The sequence below is a fragment of the Emydura macquarii genome, unplaced genomic scaffold (genome assembly GCF_026122565.2).
Source record: "Emydura macquarii macquarii isolate MOO-44397 ecotype Brisbane River unplaced genomic scaffold, CSIRO-AGI_Emac_v2 contig_554, whole genome shotgun sequence".
NCBI classification, from domain to species: domain Eukaryota; kingdom Metazoa; phylum Chordata; order Testudines; family Chelidae; genus Emydura; species Emydura macquarii.
In genome coordinates this window covers 16618496-16644309 of record NW_027130691.1, presented here as the reverse complement: position 1 = coordinate 16644309, position 25814 = coordinate 16618496, and the positions used below count along the sequence as shown (strand labels likewise).

The window sequence follows — 25814 nt, the reverse complement described above, 5'->3', positions numbered from 1 at the left end:
CTGTGTATGCAATTAGTATACTTGGCAAAGTATAAAACTGTAAATGGCAATCAGTTGCCAGTGTAATATGCCAAGGCCATGTTATCTGTAATAGAGATTTATAGCATTAACTATTTGAGTCTTATATTTGCCATTCAAATACTTTACATTCCATGCATTTCAGACATCACTTCTTACAATAGCCCTGTGAAGAATTACCACCCTTTAATAAGTGGTAAAGTTACATAGCTTGTGTTCACCTGTGTGGCCTTTGACAAGAGCTGGAATTAGGACTCAGGAGTTCTGTTCCTAGTCACATGCTGTGACTTGGACTATGCTCCCCTTAGTGTATAGGAAATGGGAGTGAAAGTCATTCTACATAGATATCCTGTTAAGTACTTTCCTAACTTGTAGTTTAGCCATCATATAGATTATGAAACTGACTATTTCTGTGCATACAGAGACTCTTCAAGACATACGAGCTGATTTAGAAGTAATACTCCTGGGGATTTCACCTCAAGCCTCCATATTTAGCCATACCAGAAGGGTTTAGGCCAAGTCAGGTGCCAGCTTTAAAAATGGTTTTTTTGGGACTCCATCTGTTATTTCTATAATGTTCATTGTAGCAGTAAGCCAGCACTGAATTTCGTGTCCCCCTATATTCCCCTTCTTCCCATCCTCTTGGAATTGGTTTTGTATCTTGTAAATTTACTTTATTCCACTGTTCACCATTTTTCACAAATGGGTTTCCTTTGGCCCTCCCCACTTTGAGCATATTCTCCATGAGATGCCTTCCATTAACAGCATAGACTTCAAGAGACATTTTTAGTAATTTGAATTATATAGGCTTTCATATGCTGCATGTACCTGAGTCAATAAAGAATCATGCCCATGGCTTTGATGGAATGCACTGGTTTAACTACTGTTATTCAGCAATCACATCACCAATTAGGTGTTCTTCCTTCCACACTGCATACCCCTGTGCCCCAACAGCCCTCCCTTTTAATCTTTAAGTCATACACCAGCTACTGTAGAGAACTCTTGAAATAAGTGTTCAAACAAAACTTAACCCAAGGAACTAGTCACTATGAGAATCGAGTAAGTGCTTGCTCGAATTTTGTCCCATCTTTCTGCCTTGCCCTCGAACTCTTGACAGTAACTGTAAATTCATTTAGTCACTTGCCCACTCTTTCAAGATGATATTTTATTGTCTAGATATGAGGACTTCCTCCTGCAGACTCCCATGTGGAACCTGCAATGCTAAGTGATTATGGTATACCTTCTTTAATTTTCACCAATGTATAGTTTCCCCAAGTCCAAGTTACTGGTATTAATATTTTAGTGCTTTAGAATCCAAACGAGGTTTTAGACCTTAATAAAAATATTTCTACTGTTCTCAAATGAAGCCCTTATGAAATTAACAAAATGCCAGATATCTCCTCTTTACAATATATACTTACTGCTTGGCAACAAGGAACACAACCTCCTACAGGAGACCTGCATCTTCTTTTCAGAAGAGACAGCAGTGAACTAAATCTGTCCCTTTCTTATCCAGGATACTCTACTTCCTAACTAGGTTAGCAGATCAGTTTTCATTTTAGTCTTATCACGACATTTCAAGACTCTTGTTAGGGGACTACTCAATTAGCATTTGGGTTTTTTTGCTCTACCTATCCATTCACCCCGCTTACACTCTAAGCGAGAGCAAAAGCCCCTGCTGACTTATTACTCTCTATCCTTTAGTATATCACCCTCCTCCTGATTAGGCTTTAATGGGGTCATTTATACAGCTTCTCAGCCTCTCATTAGTGTGATTTCACATACAAGATAAAAGACTCCTAAAGACTTTGCTTACTTTTTCAAAATCAGCTTTCTGAATTCCAAATTTGTTTCATCCAGTACCACCTTTCATTTGAAACCTGCTGGGTACATGTTCTCCCCTGTTCCACAAGCAAATGTCCCATTATTTCCAATAGATCCATGCTCAGATTAACTGGTGTTCACTATCTCCTATTAGGCTGCTTGATACTGTCTAATTCAGCTTCCTAATTCTTTAAAGCATTGCTTTGTGACTTAAATAAAAAAAAGCAAAAAGGAGTTGAGCTATAAAGTTATTCAGAAGTTTACTCCTCCTCTCCCCACCTCCTGCCAATGTTGATCAAGAAAGTTAAAAATACTTAGCAATGCTAAACTCTGGCAAATCTTAATGAAAAAAGAAGCTTGTGATGACCTTGGTAATCAGTCTATAGCTTCAAGTACAACATAAAAATACATAGTTGTCTAAGCCAGAACTTTTTCCAAGGTTCTTATTTGAATGCCCTTTCATACATATACATTTTAATCTTGCTTCAGCTGCCCAAAGTCTAAATCATTCTTCCATGCTTCTGCAAGTATTCCGTTTAGAAAATGGAATCCTCATGTCCCCAACCCACCCTGAGGAAGAACAAAGATAGTTTAACCTAAAAGGTATGATTCACACCTATTCAAGTCATAAGGAAACTCCTAACCTGAGACTATTTGGCAGAAGGCAAAGGACTGCTATGTACCAGCTTGTAAACATGAAATACAATGTTTTTATAGGCTTGGATCTTTGAGCAGGCTTTATACAATGCCAACAGATACAATACAAGCCAGCCTATATCATTCTGCCACTGGCTACAACTCACTATACGTTCAATCCTAACCTCTTCTGCAAGGTGACCATTCTATTGAAATGCAGTATTTCTTATAAGTTGATGCAAGAACTTCTACTTGATTGTACCAAGTTCACTGCTTTACTTCTCTTGTGGCAAAACATCCCACTTGAGCCCTAACCTTGCAAGAAGCAAGGAAGTCAGTCAGTGAGGTAATGCATATCAGAACATGTTTAGCTGCTATATGTAAAGGAGCACAACTTCCTATTTTGCAGAAAAGCACATTAATAGAGACAAGTGTGATGAAAAGGGTGATCATACTAGTCAACTAGTGGCAGTTTATGCCTCTAAGTTACACCACCTTTGGAGGAAAACCTGGAAAAAGTTACTTTGTCACAGTCTACTTTTAGTTAAGCTGTTCATGTTAAAAACCAGTTAGCTTTTCCTGAGAGAGTGACTTACACCACACCAACTGGTAAGCCTCCTCTCACATTTCCTCCCTATGACAATTCCATTTACGAAATATGGTACAAGTCACCTGCCATTTATATGCTACCACTTAAGGCAATATGCATTTTTACACTACAGGACTGACAGCTAAAATGCAACAAAAGGAACCGCTTGACAGACTTCATAAATGCTATAAAGTAATCCAGACCCTAGACTAGGCTCTTACTGGTTCACAATTGGCAAGACCAAGTTACCTGGGGTTTCAGAGTCAAATTCTGATTTAAGAAGTCTTTACCTTCTGCTAGGTTTCTTCAGACACAGCTTTTTAAGTTGATTTTATATAAATCCTGTCTTAGAAGGTGATATAGCTACAAGTAAATGCCTAGAGTTTTGTTGTATACATTTGAAAATTTTTGCAGTTTATTTTGTGTGGTGAGAAGTGTCGGGTTTGAAGAACTCACATGCTAAGTTATATTAATTCATTTTTTTCTGCTTCTTACAGCAATGGAAACTGATTGTGTGATCAAAGTACCATTATTAAAATATTACTTCCCCTCTATTATGCCAAAAACAGGATGCATATAGTTTAGTAGCAAGTCACACCTGTCCAAATAAAAAAAAAAAAAAAAACCTCTCACCACTTAACTTCATGACACAGCATAATGGAAAATATACGCTATTTAGGTAAGAAATGTAGAAGCAGGAAAAAGAACTCTCAGACTTGAGTTATGTCTACTCTTGCCTTATTTGATGCATGTAAAGTATTTGAACTAAACTAGCCTCTATTAGCTACCTTGTGCTTCAGACAAAAAAATAAGATTCCGTCCCTAAAAGCCATAAGGTTATCCTAGAATGCTTGATTATGGTTTTTCCATCCCTATCTGTTAAATAATCTCAGCATGGTGTCAAAAATGTGACAAGTTTACCCAAAACCTAGTTAATATTGCCATATGACTTACAGAACTCCTGTAATTTCAGTCCTAGGTCACTATATGCTCTGCCAAAAACATCAAACCAAATGACCTATTCCAAGTAATGTGGATTGAGGTCCCTTGTTGGCAAAGTCGAGATCAACCACCCAATAGCACAATATGTAGTTTAGATCATAGTTTCTCAGCCTGTGCTACATGTACCCCTGAGGGTACATGAGACACAGCCAGGGGGTATACGGCAAAAAAATCCAGTGTAGGGTAGTGAGTGGCAGTCGCCAACCTCTGTGGAACCCAGGTTGCAGCCACCTGCTTCCCACCCAGTCCCAGCCAGGAGGTAGATAGCTTCCCAGGACTGGGGCAGCTGCTGAGCAGCAGCCACTAGCTTTTTGGGAAGCCAGGCAACAGCCGCCCAGTCCTGCCACGTCCCAGCTCCCAGGTGGGAACCCAGTGGCAGCCTCCTGCACCTTGCAAGCTAGGCACCCAGCTGGCTGCCACCCGCACCCGGCTGGCTGCCACCCGCACCCCAGTTCTGAGCCAAGAGAGCATTCCATGCCCTGGTTTGAAGATAAGCAGCAGCTGCTTGCTGCCTGCCCACATCCCCAGGTTCAAGCCTGTGGGGAAGCCTCCTCTGCGCCAGCTTGGAGCAGGTGGCAGTCACCCACCTCCCAGGCTGGCAGTCAGACCGCAGCCTACTGCAACTTGCCCAAGGGGGCAGCTCCCCTCAGCTCAAAGCCTGATGCCCAGAAAGCCAGGTGAAGAGCCCAGTGGCTTGCCCAGTCCTGGAGCTGGGCTCTACTGGCAAGCTTAGTTGTCAATTTCACTGCTCTAGTTGAACAGTGAAATTGACAACTATGACAGCCCCAGATTTAACCAGTATAAAAGTGTTAAGAGGGGCCCACACATTGTGATTTGCCCCAGACCTACATCCTAGGGACAGCCACAGGGAGCGCTGCTATCCACTCTAGTGGGCTGCTAGTGCCTGCTCATACCTCAAGTTCCCACCTGTGTGATGAGAATACCATGTGACCCTGCCATCAGGCCATAGTGATTGGCTGGCATTGATTTCTGCTCCTATATGGAGGAAGGAGAAGGAAGGAGGGGAGAAACAGCAGGAGGTTTTGTGATCTGCCACAGTCACACAGCACTGCAGAACTCAGAACTCTCCTGCTTTACGAGAAATACAGTCGTCCAGCGGTAAAGGGGAAAGATTGTATTTCTCAGAGTGGAAAATTGAGTATTGGGGTACTTAAAATTTTCAGAAGTTAGGGGGTACTTGCTACTTAAAAGGTTGAGAAACCCTGGTTTAGATTAGTCTTCTTCACTTAGAAACAAAAATGCAACTGTGTTAGTTACCTAAAGGAAAGTCTTGAGAACCTGTGGGTTACAAGGCCCAGGTATGCACCATGAACTATTTAGAAAAACATTTGAAGACCAATTCCCAATCACAGTTCTACTTCCATAACTTTTGCACTCAATAAATTGTGACCTTTAAATTAATTCCCCTCCAACAATTCCTTCCCTTTTATAAAATACATTAAGTTACACCTACAATGTACTTCAAAGTTCCTGAATAGTTAACCATTTAGTTTAATATCGTTTGCACTCAATCCTGTCCCCACAGCAACTACTGGTTATCTAAACTGGCTTTGTTACATACAATATTAAATAGAAAAAGGGCTGGCAATAACAGAAAAGGAGCCAGAGTTAAGACAGGAAGGAGTGGTAATTTGAGACAAGTGTGCTTGCACACAAGTTTTAAACACTGCCCTCCTGAACTAAAAAAAAAGCATGCCATTCAGAAGCATCTTCTAGTGTAGCTTGCTCACAAATAGTTAAGTAATGACAGACAAGAAGCTTTATACAGAGGGAGACTTATAAATGTCCTTAATTTAGAAAAAGGTATGTTGTAATCATAACTTTTTTGTCCATACCAGCTTGTTTCCACTTCCTGTCTCAGTATGATATTCAAGATTTCATGAACACAAATCACGAAGAGCTGGTTGGGATGGAAAGAATATGCTCCATTAGTCCGTGAAGCAAGAAAGAAAAGGGAAAGAATCTGAAGGAAATTTGTCAGTTTCTGAGCCGTCCTTCCCATTTTAAAAACAGTATTTCTAAAGAAGGCACAATATTATTAATAGTAAATAGAAGTCTAGAGATCAGTGGGGGACGGGGGCAGGAGAATAAAAGTAAGTTTAAATAAAAGAAAGGGGGTAGGGAGGGATGTAATAAAGTCAAGAGATACTTCAGATAACATTTAAAGTGAAACAAGCCTACACTGTAGCAGACAATTGACATTTTGAAGTGGATGCTGATTTGACAGAGAGAGGCAGTGCAAAGACAAGCGCACTTATCAGTCCACTTCCTGTTCTCTCATTCATTTAGTGAATTCCTTTAATTCCTGCCTTGAACTGCCTGTTCAGATGCAGCTATTCTCCCTCACTCAGTTTACAAACATCCTCCCCAATAACCAATTCACAGAAAAATAGGTTAACCTGTACATCAATGCTGAAACTATTCCCATCATTCAAGCATGTTTGCCCTTTTAGATTCATGGATGTTTTCCAATGCTGCTATTATTCCTTATGCAGGAATAAGAAAGCTACAGATCAGTTTTGGGGGAGGACTTTAATCTTACTTTGTAGGAAGATGAGCAGAGACCATTCAGCTTCCAAGCCCAGATTTTTAATCTTCCCCCTCCTCCCCCCCCCCCTTTTTTTTTTTACTCCTTATCTAGTAAACTCTCTTCCAATCTGCAGCAAGGGCTGCAAAGTCCCCCAGGAATCCCTGTGATCTGCAGACTGATAGTCATTTACAAACATCAGTGAAAAATTAGGGAGCCCACCTAAACTGAAGAACCTGTTCCCAACCCCAGAGACAAATAATGCCAATCCTTGTTCCTCAGGCTCTCCAGGGCGAGAGTAAAGCCGACAAGCAGCTCTGAGACCTCCCACTTCAGCCCTAAAAAAAGATAGTCACTCAGGCAGTGAGTGACTCTGCACAAATAGCACAGGCTGTAAGGAAGAGAGCTATCAATGAATGACTGGGCCAGTTCTGGAGCCCACACCTAAAGCGGACTTGGACCCCCTCTCCCCACAGGCGAGTTTCAACCAGAGCCCTCCCCTGCACCAGTCTAAAACAGGGATATTCGTGCAATGAAGAGGGACAGACAAGCCAAGAGACAGCACCTTCTGTGTGTATCATCCACATGATCCCTCCCAGAGGGGATTGCACACGGGGACTCTCTCCCCCTGCACAGACACCCACAAACCTGAACACTACTGGCCCCTCCATGGGGGGGGGTGTCTCTGCTCCCCATCCTCCCCCCCCTTCCCAGCTACTGGCCCCTCCATGGGGGGGGTGTCTCTGCTCCCCATTCACTCACTCTCACACACACGCCCCCTTCACCCCCAGCTACTGGCCCCTCCATGGGGGTGTCGCTGCTCCCCATTCCCCCCCAGCTACTGGCCCCTCCATGGGGGTGTCGCTGCTCCCCATTCCCCTCCTCACAATGATTTTCTCCCCCACGCAGGCTCCCCACAGCGCTGACCCCGAGGCTGCTCGGCCGCAGCCCCTCCCCTCCGGCCCGCAGCCCCCGCCCCAGGCGCTGGGCAGAGGAAGCTCAGGCGCCCCCCACCCTCGCCGCTCACCTGGAAGTGCTCCTGGAAGCGGATGGGCAGGATCTGGGCCATGGCTGCGCGTAGCCCCCGCAGGGTGACCAGGGGCAACAGAGGCGCAGGACCCGGCCGCAGCAGTCAGAGGGGCAGACGTTGCTGCTCCCCGCACGCACACAGGCAAGGGGAGGAGGCGTGAGATCCGCGCAGGCGCAGACGGGCACTCAAGGATCCTACCGTACGCTCCTCAGCTCCCTTTTCTGGCTCAGCCCGCGGGCCCACTCACCCTGTTTGGGATCACTCCGCTCCTCAGCCGGCCGGGGTCTCCAAACAAATAGTCCCTTAACAACCCCTCCCCCCTCCCTCTGACACCTTTCTCTCTCCGCCCCCATTCCCACTGGGGAGAGGGTGTGGACAGGAGGCATCACCGCGTTCACAACGGTACTGCGGAGGGGCTTCATCCCCTTTAGAGATGCACCGCTGAGGAGAGCAGAGACAGAGGCACTTGTGAAGCCCTAGGTATCCTTCCGCAGGAGCCTGGATCCAGTCCGGCCAGATGGTATCACGTGACTAGACGACCCCCCCCTCCTCAATCTAATCTTTCTTCCATCCCTAGCTCGCTGTTCCAAGGCCAGGCTCCCTGCAGTGGGACCAGCACCAGCCTCAGGGGCCTGCTGCTGGCGGAATGTAGGCAGAGCTGCTCGTCTGAGGGCGAGAGACTGAGGCTCCCTTGGTGGGACGCAGATTGCATTGCCTTTACTGTAAGGCAGTTTTCAGAAGCCGCTTCTTTCCTCTCCCCACCCCTGTGTATTTCATCCAGACGTTTGAAATCTCCCTGGCCCTTTCCTCTTTAAATCTCCCATATTCAGATGGTCACAGCTGAGCTGTCAGCAGCAGCAAGAGGGTTTCCCTTGTGATTTAATAGTAAGGCAGTTATTTTCACCCCCACTGCTTTGGGGCTTTGCTCCATTTGCAAAAAAGAAAGAAAATGCTTGGGGTTGGCAAAACGCTCCCCTGTCCCAATCAGATTCTCCCGAGTGGATGATCAAATTGTTCACAAGCAGGATTCCCACCGCTACTCCATAAATCTCTCTCATAATATCTACGTCATGTGCGTTATAAAGGCCAAAACAAAAATTTCTGACACCAAACTGTTAATTTCTACTAATCGCTATTTTGTTCAGAATTCAGGCAACCAGCTTGTTTTTCAGAGATAATGAGCACTGAGGGGACTCTTGCCTGTGAAAATCAGGCCCAAAACTGGGTGTATCCCATTTAGTGTGGACACTGTTCCCTTTCTGTGATGGCTAGGCCACAGCTAGTGTTTCATGAGCTTGGTATAGGGTTAGCTAACAGAGCTGGGTTATTTCACTCAGTCAGCAGCGGCTTTGGCTATTAAAAGTAGAGGTCGAGTCATAGTTGGAATCCCTGGTGCCCTCAACCTACTTTGGGGCAGGATATTACATTGGTAACATGCTATGACAAATGATGCTTCATTAAAAATGTGGCTCAATTGTTTGATGACCAATTATTATTTACGTTAAGCACTGTGGTGCAAAAGCATTTTCCTTCCCTTTCCCTCTGTCCCTCAGAGGATTATCATCAGTTGGTAGAGAGGTGAATAATAAGATTGATAGCTGTAGTATTCATGCTCAACTGCAGTAATCAATTATCATGCTTTGGGATGAAAGCTGATCGCTCGCAGAGTTGCCAACTTTTGCAAATTTTATCAAAAATCTTGTGATATTTTGTTTTTCCTAAAAGCCCTGCTTCTGGAGTTATGTAACTATAGGAGAATCTCAGCTTCATTTTTTTAAAAGTAAGTTTCTAGCCCTTCTGGTTGCAAAGAAAAACTGAAGAAGTGACCCTTCATGACTCAAGACCAGAAGCCAAATACAAATATCCCTAAGTTTATCCAATTTATAAATTTCATTATTTTAAAGCCAATCTCATTTAGGGCTTGACTCCTGATTCTTTAATACTTGGGGCTGGCAATGCTATTGCAGCAGGAGTGAAGAAGGAATTCCCCCCCCTCTCCACATACCACATTTTACAGTTGGTCAGGTACTTTATGGGGGAAGTTCCTCTGCAGTGTTAGGCATAGGCCACTGCCTTAGGGCTGGGGTCTACACAAAATTTTTGTACCAATATAACTGTACTGGTTTAGAAACAGATATAGTTAAATTATTGCAATCCTCTAGTATAGACACACTTATACAGATAGAAAGGTGCCGATAGTAGTATTTTCCTAAGCTATGCTGATATAAGCCCCTTTATAGCAGTATAACTGAGTCCACACTAGGAGGTGGCAGCAATGTAGGTTTCTAAACTGACGCAGTTAAATGGGTCCAAAAACTGTGTCTAGACAAGCCCACATGCAGGACATAATTGGTCATTGAGTGAAATAAATCATATATTCCTAGTTCTATCTGTTTGATCCATGTCCCTCTCACTCAAACTGTTGATGGTGATTGCCAAAACCTAGGGATTGGTGCACCCACCACTGTTCCTTAAATGGCAGTTTTGGAGCATGTCCTCTCCTGTTCCTTAAATTTGCAGCTAATCAGCTCTGGCAAAAAAATGATGATTTTTTAGTGGGAATTCTTCAGTTCACTAAAGTGGCAGAGTCATGGCTGCTGCATGATCAGCAAGTGTCATTTCTTTTGGACTCCCTGATTGCACAGTCAAGCTGTATGGAATCAAGAGAACAACATTTTAAATATTCAGGGTTGGAATCGTAGGCTTACAATATCAGTCATTTTACAAATAGAGTAGGGACTTGAGTCATTTTAAATTTTAAAGAAACTAATAAAAGAAACTTGATTAAGTTTGTTTTTGAGAGTTTTATAATACTCTCCAAAATGCAAAGAAGTCCACAATAGAGATTAATGTAACTTCTTCTAGCGTCTACTTTTAAACAGTATACTATACCCAACCCTGATTATGGCGCTGTGACTCCTGAGGACTGATGCAAGAAATATAAATCAGGGGCTCAAAACTTTGAGAAAGTACAAGTATTGGAAGGCTACAGAATCTCAAGCTTTACAAGCAGAAATAACTTTATTAGCAAAGAATATAAATAAACAAAAATATTTACATGTTTAGTGACAAAGACTCTTAGAACAAACGGGCTCTTTTAGTCTCTCTCTGCTCCCCAATACAGCTTCCTAAATCCAGCAATTGTCTAATGCTTCATACCAATGGACACTCCCAATTAGCCAGCTGATTCCAGCATTCCATGCTTTCTCTTGGTAAATGGACACCCCCCGAGAACATCATGCTCACTGTTTAATAGTCAAGAGAAAAAACATCTTTCTTCATGTGGGCTCTGTTGCAAGTCTATTACCCTTCCTACTGGGCTGTTGCTTTCTTGGGGTACTTAATGGTTTAAATATCTGATTTTTTAAATATATAGACACACTAGCTGCAGGGTTTGATCCTTACTAGGATTGACTCAGCTCTTCTTCCTTCCAGGTAGAACTGTGTGAAAGTTTCTGAAATTTTAACAAAACAAAATAAAAATAATGTTGACTTTTTGTGAATTTTTTCTAAAATTGTCAACCTACTTGACTTTTTTAAGGTAGATACATTGAGTTCCATACAGTTTACTGTATGTGCATTTCAGAGGAGACTTTGCAAATCGAGGTCCAGTCTGCTCCGTGTGAACATTAAAGATCCTATATGGTATGTTTTATAAGAGTAAGGATTTGCCCTGGTGTCTCTAGCTAGAATTTCCTGTCCTCCCAACCCCCGTGCCTTATGCTGCTGTGGTGATTGGCTGCCTAGTGCCTTTCCACTCCAGAGATGGTGGCATTTCAGAGATGGGCACAGTGACACCTGTGTGTATATAATTTGGGATCCTTCAGGGGAAAGGCATTATTGGCATGATCCAAAGCCTATTATAATCAATGGGAGTCCTTTCATTTACTACAGTGCCCTTTGGATCAGGCCTTATAAATGTAATCTATTATTATTATTACTACTCTCTTCTGACTGTTTAAACTCATGCTCTGTGGTTCCCCTTAAATGCAGAGTCACTGCACCTAAAAGCTCTTAGAAAGGCTGCATATAACCCTGCAAAAACCTTCCATACTGTGGATGGAAAGGCCAATAATCAATGGGGTGGTCTTGCCTGTCATTCACCAAACTGCTTCCTCCTCAGTTTTGGGGTATCTGCTCTCCTCTGGATGCTGCTTGTTCTTTGGCCTGTTGGGTGCCACTCTTTCACAGCCCTTAGAAGAACAACATTTATCCCTTTATTTAAATGGAGAAGCTAATCGCTCTGCAAGACACTCCACTCTCTTTCCCAAAAAAACAGCCGTCTAAGTCTCTCTTTAGAAGATGCATATATACCCCTTTAAAGTGCTCTTTCTTGAGTCCCCTCTTCACTACAACTCTTCAAGGTCACTTCTTAGCTAGAAACTGTTTAATTAGCAGATCTCTAGTCCCCTTTGCTATTTTGGTGACAAATATTGAAATAGCACTCACAAATGTTCTGGGTAGTGCCAGTGCCCTCTATTGGACAGAATGTTGGACCTGCTTGAGCGAGAAGTCCTGAGATTGACTCAAGTGGTAGGAGCCTACTTCAGAAGCTGAGGATCCTACTCTCTCTGTTTATGAGCACAACGTTCTAGGAAACTGCAGCATGCAGTACAGTGAGGACTACTGAATCTTTGGTGGCTGTGGATCTGTTTCCATTCACATTGTAATCGACTTTTTGGAATCAATATTTGTTAGGATTTTAACAAACAGGAATGCCAAAATTTCAGGAAAGTAAAGGGTGTCAACGCTTCATGGTATTCACCTGTATGACACAGCAAGGATCAATAACATCAAAGTAGTGCCAAAATTCCTGTTCTAACAGTGCAAAGAAATGTGACACCTTGTCCCACTTCATTTCAGGATTCAGTTAAAAATTGTCTTGCTTGTTCTTAAAATCACACTTACTCCATGAACTTATTTCCAGCCTACGTCCTGGAGACTTGGGAGCTTGTCTACCACTTGCCTCTTCTCTCTCCTTCCCCACAAACTCATCACTGCTGGTTCAAGAACTTTCTCCTCTGTATGTCTCCTGCTATTTAGAACCTTCTTGTTTACTTTTCCGTTAATGACTCTCCATTTAATTGCAAACCTCCACTGGAAACTAATTTTTCTCCTTTGCTTCTATCTCTTATCTCCTCCTCTGCTCTTATTTGTTACTATTATTGAGTGTTATAATTTTGTCTGACTCTTGAAGGCATTAATCCTCAAGCCATGGCTCTGGAGACCTGGAAGGCACTTCAGAAGCCCATGAGGCTTTCTTCTGAGCTTTCTAGAAAGCAGTAGTCAGGATTGAGCACAGTAACTGTTAATTTAATGCTCTGCAAACAATTTGGAAATTAAAGATCCTCTGATAGGATAAAAGCAGATGCATTCTCTCTCTGTCTGTCATACATATACACACATATATACGTTTAAGAAGAAATATATTACAAACATGTGCTAGGGTTCTCGCTTTCCTTTTTAATTTAATTCCAAGCATAATATTGGTATAGCTCACTTTATGAATTGATACCATTCCATATTTCAGGCTCACTCCTTAGTAAGGCAAAGCTCCAGCTTGAAAATGTTCATAGCTGTCACTGTCATCATATCTGACAAATTTTGATGGCATTTAAAGTCTAAGCAAATAGCAATATCTCTAGAGCTAGTTACAATGCAAGCAAGAGCTGTGCAAGCATTCCCGCACAGAGCTAGCTCCATGATGGTATGTAATTTATTCATGACTTGCAAGCAATATTCCTGACTTTTTTCCCAGAAGTGTTACCACTTAATGAACACATCTTTGTCCTGCTTTGTAGAGTGCACCACCATTCAGGCTCTCTGTAGTATTTGTTCTATAGTTTGGTAATTCATCACTGGATACTACATTCTCTAGGGCTTGTAGCACAGATCCTGAATTACTTGCATTGCTGTGTATTAGGCTGCTGAAATTGCAGCTTCTGTGGCCTGGCCTTATAAAACAGAGGTCCACTGAACAGTGACGCAAAACAGAGTAAAGGGCATGGGAGTCAACGTCTGTGTTCAAAATCACAACAGATGGGTCATGGCTGCTCACTACGTCAATCCTTTTAGAAGCTGGATTCCTCCAGCGTGTTTGCAGTGACAACCCATCCATCAAAAGGATAGAGGTTGAACTTGCCCTTTGAAAATATAATTAATGAAAAGATATGATGTAGCTAATATATCTCAAGCATGCATCTATAGCTAATTCTTCTAGATCTAAAATGACAGAAAGCCAGCTACAGTTATTAGATGGAGATACAGCAAAAGGCTGAGTGGTTAAATATAACTCAGGAAAAAAAGGGGAAGTAAGTATTCATTGAAGGAGCCACTGTTTTCTACCATAGATAAATACGTGATTTGGGAAATAACATATATTAGATGTTAGGCCCTTGCTGAGGAGGGAACAACAATACTCAGATTTGGTATGCTACTCTGATCAAAACAGAAAATCATGTCAAGCAGTTGGTCACATTACATTTTAAAGCACACACAACAGAAACATAGATTTTCTATATTACCCTTAAAAAAAATCTAACTGAAACCAGTTCTCTTTTGCTTTCCATTAGTCATGGAAAAGCAGCATGGCAAATTAATAAGTAAGACTTCTATTGGTATGAGGAAAGGAAATTTTTTACCCTTCTTAAGTTGAACCCATATTCCTGGTTTTCATCTGAATTCTGTCATTTATTTCCCTTTGTCCACATTGATGTTACGGGTAGGCATAAATACAAATACCCATGAAAAATGACATGTTCTTATTTCCTGAACTATATTCATCCTCCCCCCAGAAAAGGAGATTTTTAGACAATAAATACAGAAATTCATGATTGTTTCTTATTAAACAAAATACCTTGAGTACTACAAGCAATAGTACAGGTAGGTCTCAGTTGGGAGCTAAGTGCTATAAAAACCACATAAGTCATGATCACTGTCTCCAGTAACTTGCACAGTTTTAAAATTGGTTTGGAACTATACAAACACATTGGTAGGTATCAGATAGAAGTTACCTATATTCCCTTTAGGTTATATTTTAAACGTATGTTTGATAACTTTTACGCAGCTAAGTAAAGCCAAAATAGAAGACATGCTACTGTGTTCAGTAATGTTCAAAATTCTTCTTCTCATGTGGTTGAGGAGAAAAATTACAGTAACACTATCTCATCTGGATCATATCCAAGCAGTTTTTAATCGCATCTCTTGGCATGCAGTGGTTTCTCTCAGGGTATTAGTGAGCTGGTGGGCACCAGGTGTATTAGTCCCAGGCAAACTCTGTAGGTGTTCCACTTGCTAAAGCTCTGTGGGCCTTAATATGAGGTGGGCTGCAATATATACCAATCAACTCTCTTTCATACCTTGCCTCTGTGACCTGCCCTTACCAGGTGCCCTTCCAACTGCCACAGAACCTTCCCTTCCTGATGACCCAACACCCACCTCAGCAGCAGCAGAATCATCATTAGCAAATTCATTATATTGGCCCTTGGATGATCGACTACTGCTCAGCAGATTCAGCCCAACAGCTCTAAACATACAGCGCCTGCAAAGAATTTACTAGTTTTTATTTAACAATCAAACAAACAATGTTACTGGCCAGATAACTCTGGGCTAAAAACTGCTAGGATACCTGGTAAGTGACATGGAAAAGGGTATAAAGAGACTGATGGGTGTGGGATTCAGAACTTCTACAGGTGCTAGACCTTATCCTACAATAGTAACAATGTGGTAGCTTGGTGGGATTCTTTATTTGTCCCTTACCGATAAAGGGACAGGAAGTAATGGTTCAGACTTCTCATTCATCTAGATTAATTTCAGCGTGATCTGTGTTACGCCCCACTGGCTTTTCCTCTCAAAATAAGTATAGCTGGTTGTCATGAACACATGTAGCAGGGTACAGAACTGCTGTCGAGAGAGTCTTCACCAAAACAGCTTGTTTAATGTAGAGTACTGGGACCAAGTATACCCTCTATTCACACCCTATTGTAATAATCTTTATACAAAGTATGCCTTGTAAGGTATCATTTGAAAACTCAATTCACTGGTCACTAATATGGTGAAATGTGTGTGGCATAATTATATGTAAAGTTATGAATTCCCCTCTCCCGCATTTAGGCAAACTGGGCAAAACAGGTCGAGCAGGTCTTAAACAAATGGATGTGTGTTTATCTCAAAATGTACATATAAACTGTAAACAGAGTCCTCAGACAACGAATGGGGGAAGGCAGGGGACAAAGGAGATCTGCATGTCAGCAAACGGGTCAGAAAAAACGGCATGGGACTTTTCACTAAGAAACTTCATGATGCCTGGCTCTCAGCTGGAAAGAACTTTTAACCTCTAAATCACTCACAAGAACTTGCATTTCAAAGGGGAAAATGATCTATAGACGTGAGGGACAAACATCCCAAGACATCCCTCCAGCTCCCTTCCTCCCTCTTTCTTTTTGCACCCAACAAGACAAAATAAACAGCTTCAAAATAAACTTCATGGGAGGGGTCCTAACCAAAAAGGTTGGTCAGTAGTGCCGATAGGAGCATATGGGTAAGAACTTTGCCTTAAATCAAGCCTAGTTTGTTACGTTTTAGCAGCAGAAAGCATTTGATCATGTAACCATTTCTAATTGTAATGCCCATATTTGAATTAATTGAAAATCCTATCTTCTTTTGTTAATAAACTTGTTTTATTGTTTAATTAAATCCAGTGTGTTTACATTAAACTGTTTGGGTAATTTCATTTAAGGTGGTCAGCTGTTGTATGTTGTACCCTTAGAGGGACAACAGACCTAATTTATCTGGGCTGTCCAGGAGAGAGCTCAATAATGCAGAATACACATTTTGGGGGAAATTTGGAACTGGGGGTGTGTTGGGGTCACGCTGCAAATAGTAACCCAGGATGATGGATGCCACAGCGTTGCTGGTGTTTGCTGATAGGATGATGGGATCAGAGGTTCTGGACCGGGGCTGTGGCTGCACAGACACTTGGGGAATGAATTAGATGCCAGCAGGCTGTTTGTGAGCAACTCAGGGGAGAGCTACAACAGCAAGGTATTGTAAGGCACCTCTGGTTGCAGGGCAGGTGGTGACAGCATCTCACTGGTCTGGATTGGATCCCAGGAGCTCACAAGTACATCCTCTATCTTCCCTTATAAGATGAATAGAAAATTATGACGGGTAAAAAAAGCTGGGGTGACTTCTATATTTCTGCCAGGTTTCTGACCAGGAGGGAACCCTCCAAGCTAATGGGAAGAAACAAGACCTCACCATAAGCAGAGTCCACATATTTTCTCCTTTCTCCCACATCATTTGTGGATTAGCATTCAATGTCACGTCTCACTATACCTCCTCCATACCCTGCATCTTAATGAAACACACATTCTAACTGTAGCAGGAAATATCTTTTCTATAATTTAGCTCTGAGCTGGGATTCTAAGGACAAGTCTTCCTCACACTTGAGATTTAGTTCTCAAGGAGGCTCAGCAGCTAGGAAACTTTGTTATTTGAGTTTTGATTTTCAAGAAGTTTCAAGCCAAACTGCCAAGCAAGAATAAAATCGAGTTAAGCACACATGTGCAATGAACATCCTCACACAGGTCTGGCCTCTACACTCTTAAAAAAGCATCCCACTGGTTCTCACACCAGTGATAGAGATCTTATGGACAAGACATTCATGTTTTAGCTACTGTGCATCTAGAGCTGCTTTGAGCAACTATAGAGGACAGTGATTAAGAAGTTTGTGCCCCATCTATACTAGCGCTTTCAATGTTAGTAACATCTCTGATAGCAATGGCACAAAAAAAAAAAAAAGTCTAGTGCAGACACAGCCTGACCAAGATATTGGGTCAATTTAGTACAGAGGTCTCTTTAAAAGTATTATTTTCTTTTAAAAAAAGAGTTCTCAGCACGTCCTGCTTTTTGAAGGAGTCCCAGAAGGTACCATTCTGACACATCAGAAATGCAAACCATGGTATTTGGAAGGTTTCAGAATGGCAGGGCTTCAGCACGTGAGGATGTTCAACACGGATTTCAGAGAGGGGAAAACATTTTTAAAGAGCTAGTTAAAATATTTATTTGACAAATAGCCTGGTGAATGGAGCTGTTCATTACAGAAATCTGCACTTACCTCAATCTTAATTTTTGTTTTGTAGTTCACCTTCAAGTATTTGGTTTGGCTGTTGCATGAGCTAGCTCATCCTTACTTTCCCCACTCTCTCACTCAAGATGTCCAGGTGGGTGGCTATATGGCCACAGTTTCGTGCTTATTCCCCTCTTCATCATGGAAAAATTATTCAAGAATTTATTTATTTCAAAAGATTTCATGTAGGTCCTCTGGTGAAGCGGCTTGCAGCTGGGCCACCGTCTGTCAGCACTGAGCAATAACCGCACTCGAGAGGAAAAGGAACGCAGGGGGGAAAATGTTCAAGTCCTACTTTGACCTTTCAGAATTCCATCTGTTCTGTTGTGACCATCCACACGTCACTCTCTGATAATGGGAGCATATTAAAAAAAATCTGCATCAAGTGAGGCTGTGTAGCCAGAGTGTCAGAAATTAATCTGCTTCTTTTTATGTCAGGCTCTGCCTATTTTCATTTAATGAAGGCTGAAATTTAACTGTTAGTAGTAAACAATTCTTCTATTCTCATAGGAAGTCTCAGTCCTTAAACTGATATTTGGTTGGCTTTGAAGAGAAAGGGTGCTTGAAAGGAGGAAATTAATTTTGACATGAATAGTTATTAACATCCAGATCTTCTTCTAGCAGCTCTGACATGAATGGAATAGCTTAAGATATATCACTGTGGATAGTTCTCTGAAAACATCCACTCAATGTGCAGCGGCAGTCAGAAACCTAACAAAATGTTGGGAATCATTAGGAAAGGGATAAATTATAAGACAAAAAATATTGTATCGCCTCTTTATAAATCCATCTTGAATACTGCATGGATCTTGAATACTGCGTGCAGATCTGGTCACCCCATCTAAAAAAAAAAAAATCTATTGGAATTGGAAAAGGTACAGAAAAGAGCAACCAAAATTATTCATCCTTGTATTACAGATGAGGGTGGTTAGTCAAGGCTACAGATCCCAGAATGCTTCACTCCATCCTGATCCAACCACAAGCATCATCATCTTAAAGATGAGGTAGATGCAATATGATGAATTCTGTGAAACTGGCTGGGCCCCCAAGATCCTGGCAAATTGCCAGCAAGGCCCTCCTCTTATAGTCAGATGGGCGTGTTATCCTTTCAGTTACCAGGTTAGGAAGAAATAAGCTAGTATGTACTCAAGAGTTTGTCTCAGCTGTCACTGTCTGCTCATCTCTACTCACCATCACATATAACACGCAAAATTGTTTTCAGTTATATTTGACCTACTCTGAGTCTAACTTTCCAACTATTCTCTGTATTGTAAAAAAATATGATAGTGCATAGAAGCGATTTGTCTCCTTACTTTAGGAAAGATATTATGATCATCAATATGGACAAGTTCCTGAAGATCAGACTCCAATTTCTCAGTTTCCTCACACATTTCATAGTCCATCTGTTTTCTTTAGATAGTAGCTGTGTAAAGCAACAGATAAATTCACTTCAGAGACACTACAATAACTGATGTTTATGTTGATATTTCTGGTGAGTTTCAATATTTTCCTTCTTTTACTATATGCCAACATTGCATTTAATTACTTCTTGTCACAAATTTTTCAAGTTATCCCTCCCAGCTGTTCTTTATTTGCTTCTTCTTTATTTGACAACACTCCACTCATAATATACTACAGAAAGAGGTATCAAAATGGGAAAGCAGTTGATGAAATTCAAAAGAAAACCAAGTCAGGTAGGACTGCTCTAGTACATAGCCAATGGCTAACTAAATAGTTTAAAAATCATCACAGAAAGTTAAGATGCCAAGAATATACCTCAAGAACTAATCTCTTTTCTCTGCTGAGACTTCTCATATACTTTCCCAACAAAAGTACTCAACAATTCTACAAAGCTTATCAAGTTTCACTCCAAATCTTAACATTGTTCAAATTCTATAATATGCCATTACTCTCAGGGAGAAAAAGATGAAGGGGAACCACAAAAGGGCAAAACACAAAAATATGTTCTCACAAGAACTGCCCTCACAGTGTTGACACTCACCAAGCCTGATGGCATTGCATTGTTATGACGGTATGGGATGATGAGCAGTGGCTGCAGAACTTTCATATGCGAAAGGTCACATTCATTGAACTTGTGCAGAGCTCTCCCCAGCCCTGAAGTGCACGAATACTCACTTGAGACCTGCTCTGACAGTGGAGAAACAAGTGGCCATTGATTTGTGGAAGCTATCAACCGCAGATTACTAGTGGTCAATCGGGAATCAATTTGGAGTCGGTAAATCCACCATGGGAACTTGCCTACACTGACAATGTAAGTCAATAGAATACGACTTACGTCAACCACATAAAGTATGCGTCTCCACTGGCATGTCAGTTCCACTGACCTAAATCACAGTAGAATTTGACTTAATAAAACCAACTCTGCAAGTGGCGTAGTGCTGAAGTCGAATTGTGTGGGTCGAATGAGCATCAGTGTAGGCAGAGCGCAATGTAAATCAATGTCATTGGCCTCTAAGAGGTATCCCATAATGCTCTGTTGTGAATGCTCTGGACATTCGCACTCTGCTGCACTACTGCCATATGGACAGGAAACAGCCACTCCCCTGAAGCCCTAAGAAAGTTTGAATTCCCATTTCCTGTTTGGTCAGCGGGGAGACAGCGTTATAGCTGAACTGCACATGGTGACTGCACACCTTAAATGTGCTCCAGCATGGAGTCGACCTGAGGTCTTGGATCTCATTAACCTGTGGGGCGAAGTCTTTTTTGGCTCAGCTCCGAGCCAGCAAAAGAAATTTAGATATCTAAGAGAAGATATCGTATGGTATGGTGCAGAAGGGCCACAACAGGGATGTGCAGAAGCACTGAGTTAAAATCAAAGAGCTGAGGCAGGCATATCAGAAAACTAGGGAGGTGAACAGTCATTCTGGCTCCTCACCAAAGACGTCGCTTTTATGAGGAGTTGCATGCGAGTCTCGGTGGTGACCCCACCACTGTGCCACCACGCAGCATTGATACCTCCGAAGAATCCCAGTCCAGGATGAATGAGGAGGACTCTGTGGACGAGGAGGATGAGAATAGGGGGCAGGAGAGCGGGGTATGCATTCTCCCTGAGAGGCAGGACCTGTTCATTATCCCAGAGCAGCCCAGCCAGACACAGGACAGCGTTACTGACCGAGATTTCAGGAAAGGCACATCTGGTGAGCGTGTATAGCAAATCACATTTCTGTGGTTATGTCCCCAGTCCAGCTTCTTATCTGTGGGGGAAAAAGGAGTTTGTATTTTTGTGCAGATGGGCTTCCTGGGTGTTGGTCCACTGAAGCAGAGAGATACCTGTGGAACAGACTATTTATATGCACAGGGAGGCTCCAAGAATCCTCTGTGGATATCTCCAGGTAACTTTCATGTAGGTACTTTGCGATCCTTTGCAGAAGGTTTCTGGGGACAGCAGCCTTATTTCTTCCACCACTGTAGGACATTTTCCCCCACCACTCTGCTATTAAATGAGCAGGCATCATTGCAGAACACAGCATAGCAGCATAAGGGCCAGGCCTGTACCCTGATGCTTGCAGCAAATCTTCCCTTTCCGCCTGCATTGCCCTCAGGAGACTGATAACACACAGTCACCTAGGGAAGATGGCGCAAGTTTACAGTACCTGACCAATATAGTCACTGCGTGTTATTCCCCTGCTGTGGACAGTGCCCTGGGCCCCAACACAGACAATTCCTAGCCATGATATTGTTGGCATGAATGTTAGGGGTCCTGGAACAGGTGCCCCTACCTTTTCTCCAGCAACACTTCACCTGCACCCTTCTCCAATCCCTTCGGACCACCTCCTCCTAAACCGGTGTTGGGATGGTAAAGGGGAGCCCAATGATCCTTCTGCTTGGTTAAGTGTGGATTGGGGAATTTAGTGCTACAGAGACTTCCCTATAATGGATGCAAGGCCCCCTTACTTCCCATGGCTGGAATGCCACTCCGACCCGTGCAATAGGCAGCCACTGCTCATCAACCCACACCTTCATAACGATGGGATCCCATCAGTCACTGCTTGTTTCACGGGACCAGAACAGAGACCACCAACTGAAGATGCTGCGTGACAGTATGCAGCAAACGGGAATTGTTTCGCTCTATGGCTTGTAGCAGGGCAGCTTCAGTAACATCGCAATTTTGAGACCTGTGGCTTCTGTCTTGCCCCTGAAAATACTGTAGAATAAGTTGGGAGGTGTTTGTGATGCTCACAATGATAGTGCAGAGCTGAGCGGGCTCCATAACTCTCCGGCACTGGCATGCGCATGGCAGAGATGGGTTTGGAAAAATGGCGGAAAAAAACATTCATCTGGTGATTTTTGGACAAGAGGGGAGGGAGCACGTTGCATCATGGGAGGAAGACAACCTTCCCAAAAGGCACTGTGGGTAGTTGCACTGTGGGATAGCTACCCACGGTGCACTGCTTTGGTTATCGATGCAAGCACAGCTGGTAGGGACACAAATTCCCGACACAATGCACGTGGTGTGATCACACGGCTCCGACTTTGTAAGTTTGGCGGCTGAAATTAAATCGACTTCACTCCCCAGTGTGGACATACCCCCGGAGATTAGTGAAGATGCAACAAATGCAGGTGCTAACTCAGCACATAGGTAAGCATATGCCTGACTAAGGATGCGAATAACCCCTTCACTTATATGGGACTATCCATATGGTTTAAGTTAGGCATATACCTTGCTGAATTGGGGTGACAGCTTGCTGCCTTCTTCATCTCTATTAGAGGTGCAGTCCTGAACATAGCACTGTTCCCTCTTAACCATAATGAGCTTTGTTATTGGCTGCCAGCCACCTACCGATTCAGCTGAAGTCATGTGATACACTGCCAGTAGCCAATGGGGAGGGTTAGGCTTGTTGCACTGTTTAGCTTCCTCATCTGGACACAGGTGAAGTCCTCAGGCTCCTGAGAGCATGTCAACATAAATCCAGCACTGGAGCACACTGTCTGGAGTGGGGAAATAGTATAGAGCAGCTGCAGATCAGTAAAACAAACATTTTGAAAAACATTGTTTATTTAGCTTGAGATTGGTCAAAGGAAATACCTTTCAGGAAATTCTAACCTAGAAATGCTAGGAAAGCCAGTGCAGCCAGAGTTTCTATGCACCTGAGGATCATCTGCATCTCTTGCTTTCAGCTTCTGTAATGAAAGCCCAACTACAGGGTTTGTCTTCCTAAAAAAAAAAGAGCTGGGCAGTGGCTGTGGCTGAAGCACTTTTACCCTGAGACACCACAACCCAACCACCAACCATTCAATTAGCTAAAACAGCAGAGGGCTCCAGCCAAGAACAGATGAGTATCTAGCACTGACTAGCTAGCTAGCTATGACCCCATTACAGTAGCATCCAGGCACCTCCTGATCATTGATGAATTTATCCTGACACTATCCCTGTGAAATAGGGGAGAGTCACAATCCCCATTGTACAGACAGGGAATTAAGGCACAGAGTGATTTGCCCAAGGTTATACAAAGAATGACAGAACCAGGATCTGAAATCCGTGTCTAGTGAATTCCAGCCCAGTGTCTTAACCACAAGGCTGAGAATTTAGACTCAAGGGAGGGGCAAGGGGAAGAGAGGTCTACTTAACAACAGCAGAACCCTTTTCCTTTCCACTGGGGTAAGGTGGGTAGGTTCAATGAACGGAAGGAGATAAATATTGGGGTGGAGGAATAGGGAGGAAGCTGGGGATCACAGTGCAGAACTACAGGGGAATGGAAAGTGGGGTACAGGGCCAGGATTAAGTTAGAGAAGGAGAATGCAGAGTTAAATAACCATAGGAAGGGATTAAAACCAATGAGTAAATAGATGGGTATTGGTGAAACAAACAAAACCCTAATACATAAACATTAATCCTTGTTTGTTTTACTTTAAACACATCTGAACAGAAGTGGATAACAAATCTGGGTTCAGCTATTATATAAATAAAGGCACATGCTAAATATTTTTAAATGAGAGATTTAAAACATCTCATGAAACATGCTTTCTTTCACCCACTGCTGTATGCATGCATACTGTCTATTTAGATTATAAACTTTTAAGGGTAATCTCCAGCACATTCTAGGGACAATGTACATTTTGGTTACATTGTTTATAAATTCCAACCCCTCTACTCTCCCTTCCCTGCTGTGATGAAGGAAAAAAGAAACCCAGAGTGTCTCAGTAGCATATTTCACATTTCTGGTGCCCCAATTGCTGTGAAAGACAATAGGAAGTCCAATATACTGCTAAGACCAACCAAGCACTGTTGGAGGCAGAATGTAACCTGCTTATAGAGTACTTGTCTCATCTTTGGATAGAACCGATTTACCATAAACAGGAAAATCATATTTCCAAGTAAACTAATAAAGAAAGTTATTCAAACCAAGAAAAAAAAATGGAATTGGATTGTCAATGAAGTCAGTTCTCCCACAATAAACAGCAATGGGAGGTTACTTGCTAAGGACCTCCACTTTGTCTTCAATATAGTCACAGCCTGATTGCTTTCCAGCTAGGTCCTTTAAAGCTGGTGCAGAGCTACCAAGTCACTGAATTTCGACAACCCCTGCCCCTAGTGGGACATACAGACAGATTCCTAATTATAGTTTAGCACCCATCTAATTTTGGGCCAACTCCATCTTTCTTTCAGCCCCAAAAGATTCAACAAACCTTTTGTTCCCTGGGGTAAAGGCACATTGGAGGAAATGAAAAACGGCAGAATTCCTCTTTCCTGCAGGTTTATTTTGGGGGAAGGGAGATGCAAAAGAGGGTTGGGAAGAAAAGGATAAAGGGCTGACAGCTGAAGTTGGTGTATCTGTTTTTTCCAAAAGGACACTCATTCCATTTCTTGCCTACATAAATGCATCATCATCTCATTCATCTCCCCTTCACTTTCTCGCTCCCAAGAAAGCCATGAATTGGGTTGTGGTCAAGGACGCACTTTGAGAGTGCACAAAAGGGAGAAAATATCTGGCCAGCCCTAAAGGCAAAAAACCCTGTATCTTCACATGAAGCCAGTTAGATTTCTTCCACCATTGCTAGAATTAAGTCTGCACATAAATACAGTGAGCTGAGAGCCAGACCAGGGACTAGACTACACAGCGTTTAACTTCTCTCTAACATCTTTGCTGTGCCCTAGGATTTGTCTGTCCCCTTTGCAATTTGGGAGGACAGAAGCGTTCTCACCTCCTATTTGTAGGAGATTCATGCTGAGGGACTCAAGTGGCAGCAAGAATTGTAGTAGATACTTGAATTCTAAGAACCAATCTGATTCCTCTAAGAACTGGCTTCTACCAAGAATTTCTTGTGATAACACCTTCAAAGACTCTTTCCTGTGGCACTGAGGTATTTAAATCCCTATCATACAGAGACTTTCAAAATCCACATTATTCTCCCCAAGTACAAGTACCAACATCACCATGGTTACAGACACTTTGGAAAATTCTGGTGTGACCAGACTGAGAACCATGCCCTAAACTACAACCCTGCTGGTTGCATTATCCTAGGTAAGGGGCAGCTCTTTAGGAATGTAGCCAACCTGTGATAATCACTGCTAGACTCAAACACTGTGGCAGGATTTTGATTTAAAAAAACCAAAAAAAACAAAAAAAACAAAGTCTGGATTTTGTTACCAACAGTTAAAGCTATGCATGTTAATTGAGAGCGTGCCAAACTCCAAGATTCAGGGTCTAAAGTGACCATCATCACGGTCAGGTAGAAATTCAACTCCTTCACCCCACCCTCAAAAGCATCTGCAACTAGGCACAGCAATCGCAATAGGCCCATTCATTGGAAATCCTAGCTTTTCTATATAGTGCTGAGTGGCTTCGGTCAGCAGGAAACAACTGGTGAAATTACATAATTTGCTCCTTCCGGAGTTGTAGTTCCTAAGAATGACACCACACTGTAGCAACTTTTGGGAGTGGACAGGACAGAATTTATAATGGAAATATCCTTAGTTAAAAAATATCCTTTTATTGGAAAAAAATTAATCAATATACCTTGAAGATATCCAGCATCTGCTGATACTTTCATCTGGAAATAAAATGCAGAAATCCTT

At 42.4% G+C, this 25814-nt stretch overlaps 1 protein-coding gene across 4 annotated transcripts in view; it reads right to left on the bottom strand.

Annotated features, from left to right (window-relative positions):
• The window catches only part of LOC137147587 (clathrin heavy chain 2), a 50104-nt gene extending 42272 nt beyond the window's left edge, over positions 1-7832 (bottom strand). For 3 of the 4 annotated variants that reach the window (XM_067539907.1, XM_067539910.1, XM_067539909.1), the window contains exon 1: positions 7645-7832. In XM_067539907.1, coding sequence (XP_067396008.1) covers positions 7645-7686 — 42 coding nt within the window. In that variant the 5' untranslated portion in view covers positions 7687-7832. Of the gene's footprint in view, positions 1-6839; positions 6860-7644 lie in introns of those variants that run through there. The other variant, XM_067539911.1, reaches the window with a different exon arrangement.
• Between the last annotated feature and the right edge of the window lie 17982 nt (positions 7833-25814).